This window comes from Theobroma umbraticum, unplaced genomic scaffold (assembly GCF_002168275.2).
Source record: "Theobroma umbraticum cultivar Fairchild unplaced genomic scaffold, ASM216827v3 scaffold_204.0, whole genome shotgun sequence".
NCBI lineage: Eukaryota > Viridiplantae > Streptophyta > Magnoliopsida > Malvales > Malvaceae > Theobroma > Theobroma umbraticum.
In genome coordinates, this window is record NW_018397267.1 from 4,860,660 (window position 1) to 4,877,204 (window position 16,545).

The 16,545-nt window shown below is 36.2% G+C and overlaps 2 protein-coding genes across 2 annotated transcripts; both read left to right on the forward strand.

Annotated features, from left to right (window-relative positions):
• The first annotated feature begins 3,115 nt into the window (after positions 1 to 3,115).
• Positions 3,116 to 7,240, forward strand: PME2 (pectin methylesterase 2). The gene is made up of 2 exons (XM_021438214.2): positions 3,116 to 4,328; positions 6,404 to 7,240. The coding sequence occupies exons 1-2, from the start codon at positions 3,272 to 3,274 to the stop codon at positions 7,093 to 7,095; spliced, it is 1,749 nt and encodes a 582-aa protein (XP_021293889.1). The 5' UTR covers positions 3,116 to 3,271; the 3' UTR covers positions 7,096 to 7,240.
• A 3,212-nt stretch (positions 7,241 to 10,452) lies between these two features.
• Positions 10,453 to 14,009, forward strand: PME1 (pectin methylesterase 1). Its single transcript, XM_021438891.2, has 2 exons — positions 10,453 to 11,677; positions 13,180 to 14,009. Exons 1-2 carry the CDS (start codon positions 10,597 to 10,599, stop codon positions 13,857 to 13,859), a joined length of 1,761 nt encoding a protein of 586 aa, XP_021294566.1. The 5' UTR covers positions 10,453 to 10,596; the 3' UTR covers positions 13,860 to 14,009.
• Positions 14,010 to 16,545: the final 2,536 nt, after the last annotated feature.

Here is a 16,545-nt window from a genome sequence, read left to right on the forward strand (position 1 = left end):
TATATAATTTTTTATAAATAATATTTTTATATATAAAGTTATAAAAAGGTTGTAAAATTATTTAAAATAACTAAAATGCTACACTGTTTATTCATTTTGAAAAGTTCTCACTAAATTTTGTTTGTTACTTTTTGTGGTAACTCTTTTTTAAAACAGGGCTAAATATAAAAGGCAAGAAAAAATAAAATAGTAAAAAAATCCAAATTTTTTTTAAAAAAAGTTACCTTAAAAGATGAAAGTCGTTATTCAAATACGTTTTCATATTATAAAATGCAACGATTCCTTCTCACCTTTTTATTTTATTTTATTACTACCGATAATAGAGTGACCCTAGACTTTTCAATAAAAATTGGGAGAATATAAGTAATGCCTTCCTCGATGAAGATGACAAGCTGGATTAGTCTTTGTTTTGAAAAAGCTAAGCTGGATTAGTCTCACTGATAAACCAAAGGCAGAGAGGGGAAGGCATAACAAATGTCAATCAGTCTAGCCGACACTCTGGCCCTCGGCCCTTTGCCTAGGTTTCCCATTCTTTTGAAATCTCTATACTTTTTAAAGTAAAATCTTCACAACACGCAAATGTAATGATTACTTTTCCGAAATAGGCTGCTTTAACATTGTGTAAGCCATTAGTCATTACATAAAGCCAAATTGTGATGTACAGCTCTTAATTGGTTCCTATCTAAGCATATGACACTCCCTTATATATAAAAGCTGAAAACCAAGACCTTGTACAACTTTTTTTATTATTATTATTATGCTGAGAGCGTCCCTTTCCCATTTTTCTATTGTTTATTTAGCAAAGAAAAGGTTGCAACATGTATGAAGCGTCCAATCCATCGAGGGGAATCCATGTCTTCTTTATCTTTTACACCTTTCTTTGGCAGAAACCAAAGTGATTACTTTAGTGTCTTTTGTTTGGAATCCAACCTAAGTTTTGGATAAACTTTGGACTTCATTAAGAAGAAAATGTTAAGGGTTAACTGTGTTTACTCCTATGATCTCCCCACATGCAAAATTCATTAATTGCTATGCATTATTCTACCTTGTGCATTGATTTTCTGTTGCTCCTAAAGATGGACTTTCTTTCTCCATAGACCTTTCTAGAGCCAGCACACCGCTGCAAATCAAATTAATTATGGTGAGATACAGCTACTTTAATTAATTTACTCTCTTTGATTAATTCCACATGTGAGTATGGCAAATGCTTATTAGCTTTCATTAATGGTTTGATGTCGGCTTTTCAAACCATGCTTTATATTTATTGCTTGTTAAGATCATAGCAAGAAAATTACTTTTACTCCTTATATTCATAATTCTGTCTTTATTTAACTTGATACAATTTTTTTTCTTTTTTAAAGTTGATTTAATTAATACATTTTATATTATTAAAACTTTATATTTTTTTATAGTATTGATGTTAATGAATTAGATTTTAAAATAGAAAAATTATTAAAAATAAAATAAAAATTGTTCTATATGAAAATCATTTATTGTTATGAATCATTTCTACACATATTGCTAGATATTATGAACCATTTCTTACATATTTACAGACAGTCGCGATTAAAAGTTATAAATTTATCCTTTCTGTCAACTTTTTTTTTTGGCACTTCCATTATTATAATGTGCATACCTTGTTGGCCTCTTTTTCTTGTTATGGGATCCCTCAAATGGAAACAAATGATGATATAATAAAAAAATAGAATAATTAACCTAAAGGTATATTGGGTTTGACTTATTTAATTGAGAGTTTGAATTGGCAATAGAACAAGATTATCTGGCATGCATGAATACTAAATTCTACTTTTGGCCCGAAGTGGAACAGATTAACAGAAAAGGGAAAAGATGAAACACTTAACTTTAAAAAATTAATTTTCTCGATAGATTGATAGAGTTGAGAAAATTAATAATATGTAGACATTTATTAAAAAAAGTGTTTATACTTAAAATTTGATCAATACTTATTAATCAGAAAAAGTTCTATCATACTTTTTTTTTAAATGTATCGAAATTTGTTAAAAAAAATTTAAATTTTGTACACATCATTTATATAATAACATCTTTTAGTTTATCAGTTTAGATTTTCAAATTTAATTTTATTTAATTACTTTTAATAAAACTGACTAATTTGATTAAGAAACGATATTTATATTTTGTCCTTGATTTATTAATGTCAAAGTTAAAGTTAAAAATGCATAATCCAACGAATATAATATATTTAAACCTTATTTTTTCTGCTTTTTGCAGGATGCTGCTCCAGCTCGTGTATCCATCAATAACTTGAGTGGCCACATAGGCTACGTTCCCTTTGTTACCGTTGTTCTGATCTTTTTTGGACAAGTTGGAGGAGTAGTTTCTCTTTCTGCTAAAATCTATGGCTGCGCTGCTATTCTTTGACTCATCATTGGAAAATTAAGGCTGTTTAATCAGGGAAATTAAGTGTTTGGTTCAAGTTTTGATTAAATAAGAATTGCAATGTGATCAACTTCAGAAGAAAGAGGAAAGGAGAGAAGAAGAAGAGACTAATTAAAAAGGTTAAGCATCGTACAAGTCTGAGCACCGACACTTTGGGGGGCATAGCCTAAGTCTGGTAGCATGCATTTCTTTCTTTTCTAAAGTGAGTTGTAGGCTCAAATATTTGTTTTCAACAACATTAATCACGTAATTCAGTGGTTGGTGTCTCAATCTTCAGAGAAGTTGAAGAGGATTTACGAATGAACAATGAAAATGTGCAATGTATCATACTGTATATGTCAGAGCCTCTTAGCAGCCCCATTCACGGAAATTCGGAAAACAAACACGTGAATGAAATGCAAGGTAAAAGAAATCAGCGGTAATAACAAAGCAGGGACTGGGGAATATTTCAATGACAGCCACTCCTCGTTTCGGTGAAATTTTGCAAGTTGTAGCATGTGTGTCTGAAGCTTCAGGATTGAAAATGAGAAATATATATATATATATATATATATATATTTTAGTATAACGAAAAATCAAAAGGTGAAAAGTTAAATAAAAAAGAGAGAGAGAGAGAATGGAGAGAAGGAAAGACTAACCAATTTCACGTGGGCTTTATAATTTCATGAAATTAAGAAATTGAAAAGCCTAAAAGAATATGCGAATTAGCTCTGCACTCAACCTCTTTAAATCCTTTATCCGAGCTGCCACTTCTCTTCACTGCACCCTTCCCAATCTTTCCCTCTACCTTTGCTTTATAGTCCATAAACTTTTCTTCCTCTTCTTCTAGTCTTATCTTGTAGTAGGCAAGAAAATGACCAGAATCAAAGAGCTCCTAACCAAAATTTCTGATTCTGGCAAACACATTTCCTCCACCAAGAAACACAAGAAAGTTATCTTGGCAGTGTTTGGATCTTTAGTGATTGTTGCCGCTATAATTGGCATTGTTGCCGGGGTGAATTCACGCAATAACTCTGATGAAACGGATACATCCCACCATGCCATAGTAAAATCAGCTTGTAGCAGCACACGCTACCCTGATTTATGCTTCTCAGAAGTAGCTACAGCTCCTGCTGCTACCTCCAAAAACGTTAAAAGCAAAAAAGATGTCATCGAATTGTCCCTTAACATCACAACCACTGCGGTTGAACACAACTACTTCAAAATTAAGAAGCTGTTGGCAAAGAATGGCCTCACGGAACGTGAAAAGACAGCTCTCCATGATTGTTTGGAGACTATAGATGAGACCCTCGACGAGCTCCACGAGGCTATTGAGGACCTGCATGAGTATCCTAACCAGAAATCTTTGACTCAGCACGCGGATGACCTCAAGACCCTGATGAGCGCTGCCATGACCAACCAAGAAACTTGCTTGGATGGTTTCTCTTACGACGCTGCCGACAAGAAAATCCGTAAAGTCCTGATTGATGGCGAGAAGTACGTTGAAAGGATGTGCAGCAATACACTCGCCATGATCAAGAACATGACAGACACTGATATTGCAAACGAGATGCTCAAGATATCATCAAACAGGAAGCTAAAGGAGGAAGAAAATGGCATTGCCTGGCCAGAGTGGTTGTCTGCCGGCGACAGGCGTCTGCTTCAATCGTCTTCGGTGACCCCTGACGTGGTTGTCGCGGCAGATGGTAGCGGGAACTACAAGACAGTGTCGGAAGCGGTGGCCAAGGCACCAGAGCGTAGCAGCAAAAGGTATGTGATTAGAATCAAAGAAGGTGTCTACAGAGAAAACGTGGAAGTCCCCAAGAAGAAGACCAACATAATGTTCCTGGGAGATGGAAGAACTAAGACGATCATCACCGGCCAGAGGAATGTGGTTGATGGCAGCACGACTTTCCACTCTGCTACTGTTGGTAAGTCCACTTTCACTTCCTACATTTTACGTAAATTTTCCCTTTTTCAGTTACATTTTACTTGATTTTTTTTTTAAATCTCCTGAAGTTTGAAAATCAATTAAATTTGATAATATGTGGGGTATAATTTACATTAAAAAAAAAAACACTATATGGCCACCATAAAAGGTTCTAGGTTGAATACTGCTGCTCTTTTAGGCAGTTGATTCTGTTCTGCTCTTCTTAGATATAACATATATCATCATTCATCAGTCAAAAAATAAAAAATAAAAAGCATAAAGCAGAACTACTGGTTACTGATAATTTACTGGGATTAGATATAGTACATGATTAATTTTCAATATTCAAGAGAAATGTTTTTTTTTAAATGATGAATTTGGTAAAGAACAACAAAAGCGAGCCAAATGTCTCTTGAACTTGATTTACAAGTTGAATGAGCCGCGTGTCTTGCTGGTGATTTTGATTATTTGACCAAATGCAATCCCCACCCGTCCACCCCCACATTCAATGGTTATGGGGTCCATGACCATGACAAAGGAGGTGAACGTCAGGCCCTCATCTAGCCTTGCAGAACGGTTCATACTGTGAAATCAATTTGCATAAAACTCTCCTATATTATCTCGTTAGAATTAGCTACGGAGCACATGGCCTGCTCACTAAAGGTCAATTGTTCAAATACGATATCCTATTATATACTATTGGGTATATAACAGACAAATGATATCATATGCAAAAAGGGCAATCCACCGAATTACTTTGTTACAAGTGGTGCTCGTCGTTTAACCCATTATGACTAAAAGCAAACCCCACCATGAGACTATACTTTCCTATGAATCCCTTTCTCCTTAATCCTAAGCGTAGAGAGTGGTGATGTCTCCCATGGTTGACGTTGTGAGTGAACACTAATTGTCAATTTAACTTACTTCCTGAAAAGGTTTTTATCCCCGATATTTTGCACAAAGTGATTTTTCTTTTAGTATGTAAATAATTATTTTTAAGTTAAACAACAGGAGGCAATCAGATGTTTGGACAAAAATTTAAAGAAATAGTTTAATAACTGCAAAATGCATTATACTAGCTATATACTCGTAAGTAAGAATTAGAGTGGTGAAATACTATATTTGCATGTCGCAAGACCTCATCCAAACATTATGTAGGTGAAAGGCAAGATCGATGTGGTTCACTGCTGAGCATTGATTTTTATGGATAAGCTTTTCTTCTTTTATTGTAGACTTATAGTGAATGCAATTGACTGTTGGGACTTGGGACGCTTCCCTCTTGCTTCGTCTGCTTGGCCCATTTAATCAGAACATTTTTTGTGCTTTCACTTTCACACTGGACACGCCAAGCTAACGTACAAGTTCTTAGGTTTTCTTTGAATTTGACTAGACAATTAGAGACATACCAATAACTTTAACAGTTTGGACCTGAGCTCCAGAGTTGGTGTTGGAAGGGCCCAGCACATGCTTGCACGATGGATTCGATTTCCACGTTTGAGGAACAAACACAGTGCAATGATTCTGCATTTGGGGCAGCTGCGTGTATTAGCATCATACTTTCGCTTTTACTGGGTCCCGATTAAAAGATGGTCTCGTCCTTTGCCAGAAAGCATTGGCTTCTTTATAAAGATAAGAATATCATAGAAAAATTTTCTAATCCCCAAATTCGTTTCTTTCGTTGAAATACTTCGCTCTACAGGCGCTATTGAATAAAGGCTCTAGCCTGGAAGCTGCTGACCTTGGCCCCCCTCCTTATCCTGTTTCAGCTGAAATCAAATAATCTAGGGAACTGATGCTTAGCATTTTTAATGTTATCTTGCACAGTCATAAGTAGACCGCTAGCATCATTAAATTATTTCAACAAGATGCAGTTGAGCCAATTTATAATAGTGTTTTATATACACACAATCACATGGGTGTTGATTACTAGAACTATTTGACAAACAAACTTTGTTTTTACCTTGCGTTGTAACCTTCTAGTACTTGAATTTTATGCTGTTTAAAGTATATAAAGTCTATGATTGATTGTGGAAGTTAGCCCGATCAACCGACATAAATGTTCCCTTGTGGTTGCAGCCGTGGTTGGTGAACGGTTCCTTGCACGGAGCATAACCTTTCAAAACACAGCAGGTCCCTCCAAGCACCAAGCCGTTGCCCTCCGTGTTGGCGCTGATCTCTCAGCATTCTACGAATGTGACATGCTAGCATACCAAGACACTCTCTATGCTCACTCCAATCGACAATTTTATGTGAACTGCATCATAGCAGGAACTGTTGATTTTATCTTTGGCAATGCTGCAGCTGTGTTCCAAAACTGTGATATTCATGCTCGAAGACCCAATTCAGGACAGAAAAACATGGTGACTGCCCAAGGCAGGACTGACCCCAACCAAAACACAGGCATTGTTATCCAGAAATGTAGGATTGGTGCCACTTCTGATTTGCAGTCAGTTAGAAGCAACTTCCCAACATATCTTGGCAGGCCCTGGAAGGAATATTCAAGGACTGTTGTAATGCAATCAGTTATTAGTGATGTGATTCACCCGGCTGGGTGGCACGAGTGGAGTGGGAGTTTTGCCTTGAGAACGTTGTTTTATGGTGAGTACCGGAACACCGGGGCAGGTGCTGGAACTTCTGGGAGGGTGATATGGGAAGGGTACAAGGTAATCACTAGTGCAAGTGAAGCTCAGGCGTATAGTCCTGGCAGGTTCATTGCCGGTGGAAGTTGGCTAAACTCTACAGGTTTTCCTTTCTCTCTTGGGTTATGAGTTGAAGTATGTCTTGTGAAGTAGATACCTACCTTATTGTTGATTTGAGATTACTTTGCGGCCATGTCTCTTATCAGGGTCACAATAAGCGTATGCCACGGTTTTCTTAAAATTTATATTATGACTGATTTTTAGTGCATGACAATCATAATGTTAAAAGTTGAAACCATTCAAATTAGGCATTGCCCATTGGCCACATAGTATGACCTTGACACTAAGCCGGTAGATGGGCTTGACACATAGATTGGGCCAGCATTTATTTTGTCAGCCTGGAATGGGTCCATGCTTTTTCTGTCGCGTGCCGAGAGATATCAGATATTTTCCTGAGATTCGCAAAGGTTTGGATAGATCTAGGCCGAAAATGCTAAAGCCCGGCAGCAATCATAATTAAGTTAGAAATTAATATCTTTCGATTTGCCATTATTTATACAAGTTTATTAGGAAGGGGGGTGACAAATTTTATGGAATAATAGAAAAGTACTGTTTCTTGAAGGCCCAGTAGATATTCCAACAAAATTCATAATTAAGTTGTGTACTATGTAATTTGATCGAAGTTACATCGCATTATCTTGTAGTAATATTGCAACTCGCATGTAGTGCAAGAAAATTTTTCTGATGGCCTTGGTGAGATGTGAGACCTCCATACTAAGGCGTAATGCTTTATGTTTTATGCTTTGCTGGAGTTTGACAACAGTCATGGCCGAATGCTGGCACCTGGTTTAGTGGGTTCCCAATTATAACCCAAGGAATGCAAAAGGTGGTCTAAGTGGGACACTTGGGAGGACAATGTTAATCCCATTTGGCCATTTCTTTTTCGTCTTCGAAGGAATTGATGCCCACAAATCTGAAGACAAAAATCCCTGGAGATGAAGTTTATTCTACTCCATGTCTATACCTTTCAAAATTCCTTTTGTTCATTTACTGCACTTTCATTGGTCCGCTTCTCTTCTCACCCATGACTCATTAAGATCGAAAATCCCCATATATAATATCAGGGCCTGTTACCAGCTGTGGTGTTTTAAATAACGTAAAAAATATATTAAGAACTCTTTACTATTTTGACAAATGGACCATTCAAATGCTGCCTATATAGCTACAATCTTCGTAAGTCATGGCGACACACGCGTCTTCAATTTCTTAATGCTCGCTTGGAAAAGTCATGCCCGTCTCATATAGCTTACCTTAAAGGGTCTTTTGTTGAATTTAAAATGTTATCATGAAAATGAAAGCAAAATCGAAACGTAGATAAAAGCTACGCCTGGTGTGAGGTTTCACATCTGAGCACATGGTAGCAAGTCCAAGAAGCACATACGAATCCGTCCCGGTGAGAACGAAAAAGATAATATTATATATATAATATATATATATATATATTATACACACATATACACACTTGAGAAGAGTAATCCTCTTCAATAAATAAAAAGGACGGAAATTGTCAATCTTCAGAAATTAGTGCCATCCAACCACTGATAAAATTATAGTTTGAATGAAGAAAAAAACATTAAGTTGCTCAAAAAATAATGGAGTTCACATGCTCCAAATGCAACGGATATCTAAGCGGCGATATGCGACAGGCTAGCCAATTAGTTGTAACGCAAAGAAAATGAAATTGGTTGACCCTTTCATTTTATTATTTTGTTTGCTATGCTGCTGAAGTTTCCTTGTCGGTGGTTTGTGATAAACTTGCAAGAAAGCTTTGAGAGAGGGGAAAGACGTGAAGTAAAGAAAATCTCACTTGGTGACTTAGCCTAACAATCCTTAGTTTAGCAGACCAGGTCTTTATTCATATATCTTATAGCCTAAATCTTTATTTAAATTCTAGCAATGATTATTGGCCGAAAACATGAAAATTGTCTGATGAATTCTTTACTCAATGAAGTGCTTATTCTAAAAAAAGAAGAAGGAGAGAATTGCTGAATTGGGCTCCTAAGTAGGTCATATTCAGATTTTACTTATTTTTAAGCAACATGAGTGGGCCCAAACACATAGAGCAAAGGAGGCTGCTTCACTAGTACAAAGTTATTCATTCATCAACACTAAACTTGAATCTCTTGCACTGTTCTTGAAACAGTGTTTATGTGGTTTTGCATGCCCTTTTTATTGGCTACTAAGGCTTCTACAAAGGATATCCAGAATAACTCCTTGACCAAACCGTAATGACATAGTGAACTGCAGAGTCCAGCATTTTTTTTTAAGTTGAAAAGTATACTTACTGAAAAGGAATCTTGACCACTTAATTCTTAGCTATAGGTTTGGGGATGAATGGCCATTGGTTTAGTGGGCATCATTTTCTGAAAATTGTTTTGGTCTCTAATCTTTTGAGTTTTGTGTATTCAGTTTCTAAATTCAATTTATTAAATTCAAAAAATTAGACTTTCGACATATCCCTTTGTAATATTTACTTTGATTATGATCAGTCTTTTCATGTTGAATATATGTTAATCTGAAATTTTGTGATATACTGCGACGCACGAATTTAATCCGCTTGTTACTACAACAACTAGTATAATATATGTTATAAGAGTTTTGGGCCCATAGGCCCACAACAATGGTGCCATGTTGCCAGTAGTCCACAGAAACTCCGTAACCAAGAGATGTAACCGTGGCTGGCAGTAGCATAAGTTTCCATCTACAAGACATATGTCAGGCTGCGATGCTTCCATTTCCTCACACGTCTATGGTTCCCAGCTTATAAACATCAGCAATTTCAGCATTGATGGATACACCTGTCGAGTCTTTGAAGTCTTCAACATGAATCATATTTTAATGCAGCTTGATTTGTCACAACGATTTCTCAATCAAAATGATGAAACCGTGGTTCATCCATCCGTCCACGACCGCGTAAGGTTTTTCTGTTTCTTTCTTTTTTTATTCCCCAGACCGTGTAAGGTACCATATCTGAGTTAAATACATTACGTTAGGGCTTGGATTTACTACTTACACGGTTCCATGAAAACCCAAAAATACCCACATTTGCATATTAACATGTTTACATCAAAACTCTTGGTAACAAGTTACTACATTTGGTATTATATTTTATTTTTTAAATTTACTAAAATTACATAACAAAAGATAATATTTTTGTGTAAATTATTATTTTATCTATGGACGGTGAAATCATTGAAGTCTCGGATGATGATCTTTCTTATTAATTCAAAGTTTTTTTTTTAATCTTATAAAAATGTGAATTATAATGATGTAATTATTAGAGAGGCATAAGTATGTTTGCTTGGTGAATGAAAATAATGATGTTAATTTAATGGTAAATAGCAGAAAAAAAAAAAGAAACAAATGATCCCATTCTGTCTTTTTCCTGTATTGATTATAATATCTTAAGAAAGAAGCATAAGAGAGATCTTAACTTTTTCTCTCTTTATGTAAAAAGGACGCCCCCGCAAAGCTTCCCCCATTCCTCACTAACATTTTCTCCATTTCAGATTAAATAACCCAAAGCGCATTCGAGAAATTAAGCTCAGCAGGGAAACTCAGAAAAAAGCTATGGATTCAATTAAGTCCTTCAAGGGCTATGGTAAAGTTGATGAGCTCGAAGAGCAAGCTTTCAAGCGAAAGGCTCGAAGGCGTCTCATCATCCTCGTCATCTCCATAGTCGTGCTAATAGCAGTAATCGTAGCCGCTGTTGCAGGGATTTTGGTACACAAGAGAAGCAACTCGTCTTCCAACACGGTGCCCCCAACTGACTTGACTCCAGCCGCTTCACTCAAAACGGTTTGTAGTGTGACTCAGTACCCAGCTTCGTGCTTCTCCAGTTTATCTTCCATGGCATCCTCCAACACATCTGACCCAGAAATCCTATTCAAGCTGTCTTTAGAAGTAGCCATCAACGAGCTTTCCAAGCTGTCTCAATATCCCAGCAAGCTACAGGCTGAAACCAATAATACCCAAGTGAAATCTGCTTTACAAGTGTGTGGAACACTGTTTGAGGACGCTTTGGATCGACTGACTGACTCGGCAACTTCGCTGGAAGTTGGACAAGGGCAAAGGTTGTTGTCAGCATCCAAGATCAATGACTTGAAGACTTGGCTAAGTACAACCATAACCGACCAGGAAACGTGTTTAGATGCCCTGGAGGAGTTGAACACTACAAAGCACTTCAACGCCACACTTCTTGAAGAAGTGAAAGCGGCCATGCAAAACTCAAGTGAATATGCCAGCAACAGTCTGGCTATAGTTGCTAAAATTTTGAGTTTGTTGCCAGATTTCAACATTCCGATTCATAGGAGGTTGCTTGGGTTTCAGGAAGCAGGTTCAGAGTTTCCAGATTGGGTTAATCCCACTGAAAGGAGGCTGTTGCAAGATTCCAGGCCTACCCCAAATGTTATTGTGGCTCAAGATGGCTCCGGGGATGTCCTGACGATTAACGATGCGGTGAAATTGGTGGGGAAGAAGAATGAATCGAGATTCGTGATATATGTGAAGGAAGGCAAGTATGTTGAGAATGTGATTCTGGATAAACACCAGTGGAATGTGATGATTTACGGTGACGGCAAGACTAGGACTATAATTTCCGGTAGCCTGAATTTTGTTGATGGAACTCCCACCTTTGCTACAGCTACTTTCGGTAAGTAATTTTCAATTTTCATTTGCCATGCCACTATTTATTAAGTATTTTTATCAGTTTTAGATTCATAGTTCTAGTGGAGATTTATTTAAAAAAAGTCATTGAAAGACGATAGAGCTATGAACAATAGTACTAAAATTTATCCCAACTCTCTTTAACAATTTAGATGCATATGAAACAGAGTATAAATACGGGTCTGGATTAATTGAGTCTTCCCTTATGAAACAGAGTATAAAGGTTTAAATATTAGTCTACTAATACATTTAACATTTGCTCTGGTTCTACCTAAAGATAATTTTATTGTGAAATTCTTTATTAGGAATATATCTCCAGCTGTGATGTCCCAAACAAAGAAAATAAACCCTCAAACTGTTTATGTTGTGTCTTTGCCCCTTAGATTTGTGAAACTTCGCAAAGCAGCATGAAGATTAAATCATGTGCTAGAGTTCCTTGGACCAGCAGAATGGCCATCTTCTCTTATGAACAAGATAAAGAAACCCACATTGTGCCTACGTGTTACCATGTGAATTTGTTGTGTTACTCTTTCCTAAAATTCTGCTATTCCACTTTAATGTTGATTGCTCGCTTACTTTTGAAATCATCAATCAACAAATAAGTAAGGCTGGATGTTTGTTGCCCTGCCATGTGCCTGTCTGGTTTGTGATGTACAAGTATCTGTCCGTGTGGTCCCAGTCAATTCAACAATTTTAGTATATGGCCTGCAACTGGTATAGTATACTAAGTATTAGCATTACAAACAGGCTGTGTCTTGGTGTATCCACGGAAAATTGCCCTGCAATGCATCCCTTCGGCCTCATCCATCAGATGGGGATCAAAACTGATCGATTGTCTGATGTTGGTGGCCATTCTCAATTTTAATGCTTTTGTTATTGGAAGTTTCTGTAGAAAATTTTCAGTAAAACTAATATTGAAACCTGGAAAACGGCTGTTGTAAATGTGGTGAAAAGTCTTTGTTGTTAATGCATTTGATCATTGATGCCAATACAGAAAACAGGTTTCTGAGAGATTGGTTTCAATTTTCCTTGGAGATAATCGAAAAAACATCCTTGGGGAGGGTAGTTTTTGATGGAAAATTTCCTAGAAAGCCAATTTTAAATGAAGTTTGAGCTTGGAATAGGGAGATATCAAAATGGACACAGCTTGAAGGCTTAGTTCGGGAAAATAGGCCTAAAGACAGGGAATAAAATTAATTTCCTGGCACTGCAGCTGCATGAGACACTTCTGCTGGCATTGTGCACTATTGTTTTGGTTTGCCTGCAACGGAAAATGTCACACAATTGATTATATGCTTGAATTTGCCTACTCTCTAGAAAAAGTGTCTTAAAATAGAACTAAATTGAAGACTTTAACTTTCTATATGATTAATTCCCATTCAATTTTGAAAAAACAAAAACCACCTCACAGTTTTCATGCATTCATAAGTTTTCAGTTATTGTTGGATAAACAGTCCGAGTGCTAATAATTCTTGTGTGAATTACCAGCTGTGACAGGAAAGGGATTCATTGCAAAGGGCATACGGTTCATCAACTCAGCAGGTGCAGCAAAGCACCAAGCAGTGGCCATGCGGTCTGGTTCCGATCGCTCGGTATTCTACCAATGCGCATTTGATGCCTTTCAGGACACTCTTTATGCCCATTCCAATCGTCAGTTTTACCGGGAATGTGACATTTTGGGCACAATTGACTTCATTTTTGGCAACGCAGCCGTTATGTTCCAAAACTGCAACATCCAGCCAAGGCAACCCTTGGCTAACCAGTTCAATACCATCACAGCACAAGGCAAAAAGGACCCTAACCAAAACTCTGGCATTTCTATACAGAAGTGTACTCTTTCTGCATTTGACAACCTTACTGCTAATACCTACCTTGGCAGGCCCTGGAAAGAATACTCCACTACTGTTATCATGCAGTCTGAAATCGGGGCGTTCTTGAACCCATTGGGCTGGAAAGAATGGGTTGCCAATGTTGACCCACCTAGCTCAATTTTCTATGCGGAGTATAAAAACAGTGGACCTGGATCAAACGTGGATCAAAGGGTGAAATGGGGAGGGTACAGGGCCACTCTCTCAGATGTTGACGCTGGGAAGTTCACGGTGGGAACTTTCATACAAGGCGACGAGTGGTTGCCTGGTGCCACTGTCTCGTATCAACCAGCGTTATGATCTGATAATAGATTCAAAAAAGGTAGGGTTGAGATAAGGTCAAAGATCCAAAAGTTGAGATAATGGCTTTTTTTTTTTTGTGTTTTATTTTGACATTAAAATTTGTTTGTAGAACTCTATATAACTCAAATGTATTACACTCTCCATGTCTATGCTGTCTCTATTCTTTAGCAATCTCGCTGTAACCCAAAAAAGAAAAAGACAAAATTACATGTGGAGGTTCATTAATTTTCAATATGAAAAATAAACAAGAAAAATTGAACACAGCCTTGTTGTGATAACGATACATGGCTGGATGAGACAGCTGAGTCACCAGCCTTTATACTAGCAATTGTCCTAGTTTTATATGAAAATGAATTTTGAACAAATGTTTGGGCCCCCAAAAACTGCAAACTCCATCGACTCTTAACATAACCAGGTGAATAATCAATCCATTAAAGTTTTATTAGATGTTTAATTGGAGAACAGGATAAAACTTGCCAAAACCAAATGCCCACGTATCCAACTTTTTCTGTATAAAATTTTAATAAAGCAGAATGAGGGTTGTGGTTTATGGCTGAGGTGAGAGGTGGAGTGACGGAGTGAAATTCCTCCCTGGGATGCATCTTGGCCGCGAAGGAGTGGAATGCCTATGCCAAACCAATATATTCTTAAAGAAGGCTGCAAACTGATGTAATGGTCCTTCAAGAGAAAGTAGTTTTTTATTCATTTGGTCTTATCTTTTGTTTTTTGTTTAATAAACACAGACTTATCTTTTTATGCATCTGCCAAGCTGAGACATCCTAATCCATTTCAAGAAAGAAGAAGCTTTTCCGTTTAACAGAGATATTTAACGTTGGCTAAGATTTCATTTATTTGTTTCAAAGGTGCAATATCAGATTATGAGGCCTGACTAAAGAATGCATATTCAGGCAAACAAATAAAAAACTCTCCTAAAGAAGTATGTTAGTTATTCACTTTGTTTTTATCTAGTTTCGTAGTATTAATGTTTTTATTAATTAAGAGACTTTTATCTTCTTATAGATCTGACAATCCAATATATCAGATTGTCAAAGCTAAAGATGTTAGGCATGTCAAGTGTCAAGATTTACCACTTGGGCGAAAGGTCTTTGCATTTGTTGAATGCCATAACATAAATGATTAGGAAGAAATTGATTCCATCCAGATGTTTACAGATTTTTCCTATCTGTATTATTATGGACTTGTCAAAAAGGTCGCCTGACAACGTTTCCCTCTGACCATTCTATTCTACACACAAGAATAACTTGGCTGCTGAGCCATTTGTCTTTGACAATTCTATTCTACCAAAAGAATTGATTGGCTCAGCTGTCAACAAGCTCGTTCATTTCATTTCATTTCATTGAAATTTGTTCTAGATTTCCTTGATTCCACACCAAAAATTCAAGGACTGTCTCTCCACAAAGCCAAGGATTGTGCCCAGTAAAAATGGAATCATACCTTGCCTGCCTTGTATGCTTATGCTAACTCCATAACATAGACCTCAAGCATGCCCAAAAACGAAAGTCCAAATTCATGAATGATGTGATGTAAGCCAAAGGCAGCCTTCATGTGTTTTTAAAGTCCATGTTGGGAGAAGGGAAGTTGTAACCAAACTCTATTTGATTTAAATACTATACAACGACCAATATTAATCTGCAAACTTTGTATTATGTCCTCTCAGTTCTCATTTATTTTGGTCAAGTGGATGCAATGGTAACATGCAAACGCAAGCAAGAAATAAAAAATTTGAACACTAACTGACCCCAAACCTTCTTACAATAGCCCTTATAAAAACACATAATAAAGCACACAAATTTTAGGATTATTGAGTAGGTAAGCCAATAGGGGTTCGTGAATCAATGGTAATAGAAATAAAAAAAATAAATAACAAAGGACGAAAAAGGTTGGCATGGCACTTAAGATCTGTGTCACTGTGTGCTAAGTCCATGAAGCACATGGTAAATCCAGGAAAAAAATATGAAAAGAAGCACATGGTAATGTCAAAACTTGCATAGTAAAAGTAAATAATTAATTCTGGAGAAATGTAAATAAGTTATTATAATTTTATTATATTTAATTAATTTTTTATATTTTTATTTTTAATTAAATAAATTTTTATAATTAATATTTATTTAATAAAAATATTTATTATTATTTTATATACATGACATATCATAATTAATATCATATAATATATTAATTTCATATATAAATTTTATTATGTGATATTTTTAATTTTTTATATTAATATCATATTAATATTATATAAATATAAAATAATAAATAATATTTTTATTAATAATAATTAATTATTAATTATAAAAATTTATTAAATTTAAAATAAAAATATAAAAATTTAATTAAATATAATAAAAATTATTTATTTTTTTTAAAATAATTCACTGAGTTATTAGAATATTTTACGGAGGGAAGGAAAAGAGAACAAACGTGACAGCTGAGGTGATTGTTAGGTTAATTCTTCAGGGAGATGCGAAAATCTCAAACCGTGGGCGCCAAGTGAAAGTGACTCCAACTGGAAGTCAGTTTCGATTCTTTCGACGAAAAAAGGTCTTTAATTGCTCGAAAAAGGACAGCCTAAAAGTCTCTGCTGTCTCGCTTCCCTCTATTGCCAAAAACCCGCCTGTTTCGTTCCCCTCTATCTCTCTCTCTCTCTCTCTCTGTTTTT